At 41.6% G+C, this 10564-nt stretch overlaps 1 protein-coding gene and 1 long non-coding RNA gene across 2 annotated transcripts; both read left to right on the forward strand.

Moving 5' to 3' along the window:
• Positions 1-525: 525 nt before the first annotated feature.
• Positions 526-1960, forward strand: LOC115546940 (uncharacterized). Its single transcript, XR_003977308.1, has 3 exons — positions 526-590; positions 776-831; positions 1562-1960. It is a non-coding gene; the product is annotated as an uncharacterized LOC115546940 (long non-coding RNA).
• A 4070-nt stretch (positions 1961-6030) lies between these two features.
• Positions 6031-9613, forward strand: LOC115547583 (uncharacterized). Its single transcript, XM_030361909.1, has 2 exons — positions 6031-6117; positions 7141-9613. The coding sequence occupies exon 2, from the start codon at positions 7293-7295 to the stop codon at positions 8943-8945; it is 1653 nt and encodes a 550-aa protein (XP_030217769.1). The 5' UTR covers positions 6031-6117; positions 7141-7292; the 3' UTR covers positions 8946-9613.
• Positions 9614-10564: the final 951 nt, after the last annotated feature.

Consider the following 10564-nt stretch of genomic DNA (forward strand, 5'->3'; position numbering starts at 1 on the left):
ATGTCCACAAGTCTGAGGCATGCACCTTAACACACATGGCCATTAGTGCCCATACGCGGTGTCATAAGTAGGTAAATCTCCCCAAACAACTTAAACATTACACAATTTAAGATAAAGGTAAATGGTATCGATTCTATGGATAACCTGCCGTTTATGCATATAAATTGCCCAACGGCCAAAGGCTAAATATATATAGGCCTGCATACATATTGTAAACATATAAAGATAAACATGTAGGTCTATAGGCTAATCCATGTGCATTGCATGTTATATCATATTTAACATTATAAGGAGGTATAAGAAGAAGATGTACTTTATTGAGCCCGTGGAGAAATGCACAATTCTGCATGAACATCCGAAAGTGTAGCGTTTAGGTACCGACTCCAGCTCTTGTGCACTTGCCTTGTTCATACAGGGTTGCAGGAAAGCAGAGCATTTCTTAGAAATGGTGTGACTTCAAATAATGACATAACCCCCCCCCACCTCCTCCTCCTGGGTGTGGCCCACCCAGCTCAGCTTTAAAAAGCGCCGTAGGGGACGGAGCTCTCATCCTGATCCTGCTCTCAGAAGACGCGGCCAGGACAGCCAAGGTAGGACAGAACGTTCTTTGATCAGTTATACCTAATACAATGAAGTTGTTGCGACGATGTTTTGAACGTTACCACTCGAGTGGCTATGCGCCCATTTTCCTTTTCCCTCTGGGCTAAGCCCCGGATGTTTATGAAACCTAGAAACGCCCCTGCAGTGCGGTATTTAACACTGAGCTTTTCTTTAGGTCTACCCGGAGCTGGTCTTAATTCTGTTGAAGGCTGAACCTGGACCTGGGCAGAGGTGAGTAAATTAGCCAAAAAATTGACTCGTGTAAAGTACTGTTACTTTAAGACTATAAATACTCAAGTAGAAGTAAAAGTATTCATAAAAATAATTACTCAAGTAAGAGTGAAAAAGGATGCAGTGAAAAGACTACTCAAGTACTCAAGAGTACAAGTACTGAGTTTCTCCGGATATATTTTTTAAATATACAGAGCTACACAACCGGTGCAAAATAGACACAAACAAAATATAAAACAGCAATGTTCAAATAAAGATATGTTAAATAACATCGTTTTAAATAGAACAATTAATAAGGTCTTTAAAAAAATCTAAACAAACCTTCAACTAAAAAAATAATAAATGAATTATTTGCAAAATGAAATACATCAACCTTAAATAAAATTATCAAAACCGGCTGGCAAACTCACTTAACGTATGAAACTAGAGGCTGAAAAAAGAGACCACTCAGACCCAGACTCAGGGCATGAGAAGTGAGTTCAGGGAGAACTGGAAAGGGGTTTCACAGAAGAACAGTGTCTCTGTGATTGTGAGTGTGTGTGAGTTTGTGTCAATGTGATGGTGAGTGTGTGATTGTTAGTGTGTGAGTTTGTGTCTGTGTGATTGTGAGTATGTGTGAGTTTGTTTGATTGCTACTGCGTGAGAAGTTGTGATTGTCTCTTACAGTTTCATTTTCTTGAGTCACCCAGATAGTTGCTAAAATCTGCGTGTTCTGCTCCTGTGAACATAGCCCGTCACAGCCACGGATACAACATTGGCGCGGTCGGAACCGGAGCGCGGAATCGGAGCCATTAGGCAAGTGTTTTTTTGTTTATTAAGAACAATTGTCATTTGACTCAATTGACTGCATTTAATTGGCAGCATCATTTTGTGAGGATTTTATTAGTTAAAATAGTCACGTGATCGAAACGTTGGCTGAAGAAGTCCCTCATGGAAAAAATAGATCAATTGATTCAAAAGGTTACTCAAGTATTTGTGACGGAGTAAATGTAGAGTTACTACCCACCTCTGGACCTGGGCCAGACGGTACAACCAGGTGCGTTCACGTCATTGTATTGTAAAGAATAGGCCACCTCACAACTGCTATGATTAAACCTTTATTGACCTGCTACAGCACCAGAGTAAAACAGTTAGGCTATATGTATTTAGGTTGACATTAGTTTTGGAAAATAACAATTTTTTTCTCACACACACATGCACACACACACACGCACGCACGCACGCACGCACGCACACACACACACACACACACACACACACACACACACACACACACACACACACACACACACACACACACACACACACACACACACACACACACACACACACACACACACACCAGAGGTGTAGCCATGGTTTCAACATTGGGGGGGACAAATGCCTGGGGGCAGGGTCCGGCCCCCCCCAGGCAAAGATTTTGAACATGCATCAATCTGGTGCACTCTGAGAGCAAAATCTCAATACCTAGCACCTAATTTTGAAGACCTTTCAAGGGATGGATGTTTAAAACACTTTAATACTGGATGTGACCAAGCAGTCTGGGAGTGTGGAAGACCTGAAATTAGGAAAAGGTTGACACACATATACTTCATAGCTCTGTTTTCCTTTACTTTTTTAATTAAATATAACATTTTGTGCTCCTCAATATTTCAACCAATCCAGTCAGTTCTTTTTTTTCCACATTAATTCATTGATGTTTTGTCTTTTTTTTTTACAAAAAACACATAAACAAACACCTGCACCACCACAACAAGGACACAAAATCCAGCCATTTCTTACTTCCATTACATTTTTTATTGCATAACCATCACATTTGCCAATGTTGAGTAAAACACACCCAGGTGCATCTATCTCATGGACCTAAATAGAAGTCACCCCAAAACTTTTGTTACCCCTTAGAAAACATAGATTTTCTGATATTTTCAACCACTTGTTTAATAAGTACATAGATGAGTTTCATGAGAGAGCGCACTGAGCTAATCTCATGGTGAAACCATTAGCCGTAATGAATGATGCACTGTTAAAGACATGTCAAGGACATAACCTAAATGTTTTCTGATTAGTTATGGATTAATCTATGAATACATACATAATACAATGTTTTGTAACTTTGAATGAGACTTGATCTAATAATTATTATATTGCTATATTAGCAACTGCAACGCTGCATGTGTATAATTGTGTTGAAGGAGGCGAGAAAAAAAAAAGATGAAGATGATGAAGACAGCGATTTTAGTATCGATACTGTGTCTAATCAGATATTATTTTTTTTAATTTTAATCGATTAGTATCTGAGTATACATTTTTTTGACCACCCTACACTATATACATGTGTGCTAACAGGATTCTGCTTGAATGTCATGATTCCTTCTTAACCTTTCATATTACTCCTCTCTTAGGCGACTCACCTCTATGCCACCACTAGATTGACAAACTCTCCCTGTGCTTTCATCCTCCAAACTTTCTGTCTCTCCCGCCGGCTCACTAGCTCTACTCTGAACACAACAGAGGAAACATGGAAGGAATAATATCACAGATATCAGCAAACTATTTACCAGTAGACAACTGAAACACACTATAGACATCAGTGCCACTGCCAACAGGATTCTGCTCTAATGTCACAATTCGGTTTAAACCATTAATATTTACTCTTTGACAATCATTTTGCAGACACTTTTATCCAAAGTAACTTACAAATTGCATTGAACATAGGAAAAGCCAAGGCCCTACTAGTTTCCAGAACTCCTCTCTTAGGCTACTCACCTCTATGTCACTACCAGATTGACACACACTGCTTTCATCCTCCAAACGTTCTTGCTCTCTCTGTGCTTCACTCTCTTTATTCTGAACACACCAAAGTGAACATGCCACAGGGAAGAGATATTATCAGATAACAAGTACTGTTCCTTTCTCAGATAGTGAACAAACCACTTTTGATCTGAATGACAATAATTCTATGACTAGTTTTTTGTAGTCTATTAACTCTTCTGTACTGTAATGCTACAACTGATAGGTTAACACTTCTCATTTTCTCACCCCTCTTTACTTACTTTGCTTCTTTTCTGAGACGAGGCAAAACATTGCCGAAGGTCTCTGCAACCCTCTTGCTCATGACGACTGAAATAACACAAGCAGCACTTACATCATGAGAGACAAGTTAAAACTTCACGCAGGCTTGTTGTTACAATGTACAACATTGATAGTTCCTAAAATGGAGTGCTGTGAATGGGTGTGCACTTCGTAGGCCTACAGTGCATTCGAAAGATTTACCCGTGGTGACATACACAAGTGCGTGTGTGCGACACAGAGCCAATTTTGAGGCAGGCCTGGCTAACATGAGATTCTACTATCATCCTTACCTCCCTTCTCCTACTCCCAATCCCTTGCTCTTCTCCTCTCTTTCGCTCTCCACACCTCCAAGCCTAGTTACCCTAAAGAGGATGGTGAATTCACTTAAACCAGCAAAGGTTGCTAATGCATATTTGTAACAGCTTGCCAACACCTTTACTGTCACTGGCATTTGTTAATTTGTGAATCAGGCCTCTCTCTCTGTCTCTCTCGCCCTCTCTCTCACACTAAGCAGCACCAAATACAATCTTGACGACTTTTGTAGTGCTGTGTGTAGTGTAGCCACACGTTTGCCCCTTCTGAACTTGAACAAGAAGTTAATTTCCTTTCCTAGCTAATCTTGTTTATGTTGGTAGCTTAGCCATGTCATGTTAGGTTGTCAACATTGGATACATGGAGCAGAACATTGTGGGTCATATGTCCGATACTTTTTGGAAACGTTTTCTTCATAAAACGTGCCAGGCAGATTTTGTATACATTTTATTCCTAAGTATTAGCTACATGGGTATGCCGTCTTTCAGAACCTTTCATTAACTGCACTAAAGAGAGAAAAACGAGTGCATCCTCATTGTACCCAGCACTTCTGAAAATGCACTTCCGAATGCATCACTGTCCCCAGCACATTTAAAACCAAACTGCCCATGCATTTAGATCTAATGGGGAACATTTCGGAACATTGAGACGTCGGCATAATGAGGGGTTGGAATTACGGAATGGGGCCGGGGCCAACGTCATCTAGCTGGCTTATTACATAGGTAACACATAGCTACTGATGCTGCTCGCTAGAGAAGCGACCAAAACCCACGAAATTTGAGAGACACTATCAAAAGCTTCAGAACTTACCTGTGTTTTCGATCGTAACACGCCAATCATTTGCTGTTGTTGATGTTTTTGATTCCGTGGTCATGTAAAAAAGACGGTTGATGACCAATGCAATCGAGTGACAAGTCACCGTCACCGAGCCGCACGTGCGGGGACGAATCAAATCTTGGATCTATCCCATTGGCTAGCTAGCCCGAACAGCCATATTCTCATTGGCTGTAAGAGCTGTAGATGGAATCGGATTGAGTTATTTAGGGTGTGCGGCGCGCACTTTGTGCAGAGATGAACGGAACGGAGTGTAATTCAGGGAAAAACTAAGTGTTCTTCCCATAGAAATATTGAATTGCTATATCCCTATTCCCAGCGATTTATTGGGGGGGACATTTTGGGCATATCTGAACATTGGGGGGGACTTGTACCCCCCAATGTATATGGCCGCTACGCCTATGACACACACACACACAGAGCATGCTGTTTTACAACCACTAATCAACCAACTCACAAGTCCTTTCTTTCTTTTCATCCCCTCTCCAAAGAAATACATTAAATTGAACTGCTGTTGGCGTTTCATTCTTATGAAAAACCCGGGAAAACCCCCTCTGTGTCCGCTACTCGTCCGTAGCAATTTTTTATTTTTTTATTTTTAGATATATCAGGGCCTTACAATCAGCAGCTCAATTCACATTCTCAGCCAGAATCTGAAGGCTGGCCAAACAGTAAATAACCTTTTTTTTTTTATTAACTGTGGCCAGGCCACAGTTGCGACTGCCAACGGCCACGGCCAGATGGCCTAGTGTGAGTGCACCCTAAAGAACTTTTTTTTTTTTTTGCAGTTTAAAAAGATGGGGGGGACACAAACGGGATTTTGAAAAGAGCAGGGGACATGTCCCCCTCGTCACCAGTGGAAATCACGCCCAAGAGCATATGCATAGGCTAACACGTATAGCCTACTTATATATAAAATGGGTAACACACGTGTTACACTTTCATGTTTTTCTGATTAAAAAAGTTACGACATCTTTTTCATAGGACATCTACGGAAACGTGCGACTCAACTTCACTGCATCTGCTCAACCCCCCTTCCCGCCAACTGACTAACCAGGGGAACCAAAGGTGAGAACAATTGGAAGCATTTTATGAATTAGGTTTGCTTTCTTATGTGGCGGATAGAATGCAATACTTTAACACTTTAAGAAAATAGAAGAGGTAGAGAAAGCCGGAGTTTGAAAGATAAAGACTTTATTATCACTTGAACAGAAGTTATAACAAAACCGGGAGATCAGCAAAATCAACCTCTTAAAAGTTTGTATTATTTTTATTGTACTATCAACGTTCTTGTTAGGCTACGGTACATTTATGTTGATTTAAGATTTTCAGAAGAGTTCTCGAGTCCTGTCAATATTCGGGTTTCCCGTTTAAAAACATGTTGGCTGCATGCGCAGCCAAAGGCAATGAACCATTTTGTTCCCATAAACAGCTGTGCTCACATTAGCGACCACAGCATTGTTATCAATGAATCAACAGCATTGTATTGCCATTTTCCCTTTGAAAGCCCGATAATGGAATAATTAAATGCTCTTCCCAGAGGTAAATGTAGGGTAATGTTTGTAGTATCATCAGAATATCACTGACTCAAAGACTTTAATTTGGCAGCATGAATCAGTAAGAGAAATTCCCTCAAGTATCCCAAAGAAATTAAAGTAGCTTTAGTTCACTGAATAACGAAATCAAGAGTTATGAACTTGGCTTTCGCAGTTTGAGAGTGTTCATTTGGTGGATGCAGACGAGCAGCCTATATAATCTCTATAGGCCTTTGTTCGGACCACAGAACATGTCACAGTGGATGTTTTGTGCATTTCCCGCCCTATTTTGGTCTTTTCCCAGCTCCTCCCTGTTAGGCTTACAGGCTTATTCCTATTGTTCAACAATAGTTCTCTCTGTTTGTCCTCCCCAATTGGACACACACACACACACACACACACACACACACACACACACACACACACACACACACACACACACACACACACACACACACACACACACACACACACACACACACACACACACACACACACAGATGTATATACACAAACATGCAGAGGTTTTCCTGACATGTTTGTGTCTCATTTGCAGATCACACCAGGGATATTTCTACGAGAATCAACCTGGTTTCAGACAGGGTACAAACTGTTGATTGTCAGGCCTAACCTTCCTGCTATCTTCTCAACGCCTCAGAAGATCTTACAACCGTTTGAATTAGTCAGAATCCTGAGAAGTTAACAAATATGGCTGCAATGCTCAAAACTACTTACCAAAAACATTTTGGGAAGCGCCCTGCGCGGTTGGCAGAAGCTGTTAGGAATGACGGCAGGAAGATTAAAGGACCTTCAGGTACTCTGGATGTTTACACTCTTCCTCTGAATTCCCATTCCATGAATATAGAGGGATGCAAATGCTTCACGTTTGGAAAAGACTCTGGGAAACAGAACCGCACCATCATGGTTATAGGAGGCACTGGGTCGGGGAAGACCACCCTGGTCAACAGGATGATCAACTACATCCTGGGGGTCACAGCGGAGGATACCTTTAGATTCAAGTTGGTAGACGAAGGCACGGCCAAGTCTCAGGCTCACAGCCAGACCTCTGAAGTCAACGTGTACAAGCTCTACCACCAAGAGGGCTTCCAGATCGACCACTCCCTGACTATTGTTGACACGCCGGGTTTCGGAGACACGAGAGGCATAGAGAGAGATGAGTTGACAGTCAGTCAGATAGAAACGCTTTTCAGAGCTGAACATGGAGTCAGCGAGATTGATGCCATCTGCTTCGTGGCCGAAGCGTCTAGTGCTCGGCTTACAAAAACACAAAAATACGTGTTTGACTCAGTGCTCAAAATATTTGGCAACGATGTAGAAGAGAACATCCAGATTATGGTGACATTCTCAGATGGCAATGATCCTCCGGTTCTTGAGGCAATCAAAGTGGCTCAGGTCCCATGTCCTAAAGGGAAAGATGGTTTACCAATTCACTTCAAATTCAATAACACGGTCAGAAAGATACCTGCTGCAAACAACGAAGATGATACCAGTGACGATGATGAGAACGAGGGGGACGTGGATAAACTGTTTTGGAAAAAGGGAAACAAAAGCATGGCAAGATTCTTTTCTGCCCTGCACAAGATTAATCCTAAGAGCTTGACCTTAACGAAGCAGGTGCTCAGGGAGAGAGCTCAGCTTCAGATCTCCCTTGAGAATCTCAGGATTAAGATAAAAATGGCCTTAACTAAACACGGGGAGATTAAACAAGAATCTCTAATTCTCAAAGCAGAGGAGTCAGTGATCGCAGTCAGTGGGGAATTTGAGTATGAGGTCCCCGTCACAAGGCCTGCTAAATTGCCAGGCAACAAAAATTCAGTTAACTGTAAGACATGCAAGGTCACTTGCCACAAATCATGCGGGGTAATATGGGGTCTCCGTTATTGGTGTGAGGTCTTTACCATTACTGGTACGTGCGTCCAATGCAAGTGCGGTAAATCGAAGCATGTCCTTGAGGGTTTCTACTGGGGTACCGAGACGGTGACCGAGAAACGAACCTTTAAGGACCTGAAAATAAGGTATGAGGAGGCCTATTCGGCAGCCATGTCCGTTGGTGACATCATCACAAAGATGCAGCTGGAGTACCAACAACTACTTGAGGAGGCAGTCAGGCTGATTGAGCGCTCAGCCCAGTGTCTCAACACCCTAAAGAAGATCGCTCTGAGGCCCGATCCACTCTCAACTTCTGACTACATCGACATGCTGATAGAGGAAGAGAAGTCAAAGGAAAAGCCTGGCTACCTGGAGATCATCGAGACACTCGAGGGCCTGAAGACTAACGCCAATACCAAGGAGAAGGTCAGTCCAGGGGTTGGTACCTCTCCCAGCGCTAAAAATAAATAAAACTTCAATGAATAAAGGCTATTATTACAAGGCTCTTCTCAGTGCTGTAGAATGTTCCGTTCACTAGCATGGGCTTCCCCGCCCCCCCCCCTCTCTTCTCATTAATCTGGACCTGACAACCTGTTCGCTCTCTGGCTGAGGTGACATCGAGTGAGACTTCTGTGATTCGCTCAGTCAAGATCACGATGTTTAAATTAATTATTTGATTTTGTTTCTGTTGTTCTGTGTCCGTTAAATGCTTGGCAACACTCCCCACTCCAGCTCGAACACTGAATCACCGAGTGTATTGACTTACTGCTTCTTTTCCCTCATTTTTTCAAGTTAATTGTGCAAATTATTACGCGTGCTTATACACTATTCTTATATTTTTATACATGTACTCACTATATTGGATTATGGCTGTGATGTACTTTCATCATGAGATAAATACATTTCTTATTATTTTTAAATTCATGGTTTGTTGTGTTCTTCATCAGTAGTTTATCAATGTAGATGTTAAGGCAATTCATGATGCATTATTTTTAAGTTTGGGTCCTGGGTAGACACATATTTCTCCTTTGTGAAAGGTTTGGAACTCAGAGGACAAGAACCAAGGCTCTAAAACAATATTTGCTGAAGTATAACCATGTTGAAGCATGCCTGTTGCCTAAAAGAGAATTAAAGATGAATACAATGATCTGTGTTGACTTTAACCTTTTTATTTGAATGATGCCCATTGTATATTCTCAAATATTTGTTTAAAGTTGTCCATTGCAGGCTGCCTCTTCGGTTCAGTATAAACGAGTTCATGAAACCACCAGCAGGTGGCGACAACTGTTTCAGTTCAAGCTTTTATTGAAGGAATAAGTCAACCACCGCGCACAGCATTATGGGCCTCATCATTACATAACAACGACCATCGGTGTTACTAGGTGCTCAATACTCAACATCCATAACATCTTCCTTCCTTTAGATTAATGTTCTGTTATTAAGCACTTCAAACTCTTCACTTCTCAATCACCATTGCAGGCTGTAATAACATAACATAATTCTATATCAACAACTCCTTGTTATTATAGTATCACATTCAAACATAGGCTGTAATAACATAACTCTATATCAACAACTCCTCGATATTATAGTATCACATTCAAACATAGGCTGTAATAACATAACTCTATATCAACAACTCCTTGTTACTATAGTATCACATTCGAACATATACTGTAATAACATAATAAATCTACATCAACAACTTTTATTTATTTTTCATTTTTTCATTACGTCCAAGTCGTGAGGTTTCTTCATGTGTTTGTTGCCACTGTGTGTGTGTGTGTGTGTGTGTGTGTGTGTGTGGGGGGGGGGGTGTTGCCACTGTATGCGTGTTTGTGTGCGTGTGTATCCTGCCACTCTATGATTATTGTGAGTTTGTGGCAACCCCGGTCGTCGGCGGTTGGGATCACGATTGAAAACGTTCAAGCAGGGCTCTGTGCAACGGGTTTATTGCCTGCAGCTCAAAAAGAGGAAATCATAAAGAAACTGAAATTCTTCCTCAATTGGGGAAAAAAGGGGGAGGCGTCTCCGGGTCTGGTCCGTCGGTGAGGTCAGCGTGGTTCTCGCTCGCGGCTTCTCCCGCTCAG

Source organism: Gadus morhua, chromosome 7 (assembly GCF_902167405.1).
Source record: "Gadus morhua chromosome 7, gadMor3.0, whole genome shotgun sequence".
In the NCBI taxonomy this organism is placed as follows: Eukaryota; Metazoa; Chordata; class Actinopteri; order Gadiformes; family Gadidae; genus Gadus; species Gadus morhua.

What these genes read in the sequence shown, in the direction of transcription:
- LOC115547583 (XM_030361909.1), top strand. Translation starts at nt 7,293, where the DNA reads ATGGCTGCAATGCTCAAAACTACTTACCAAAAACATTTTGGGAAGCGC.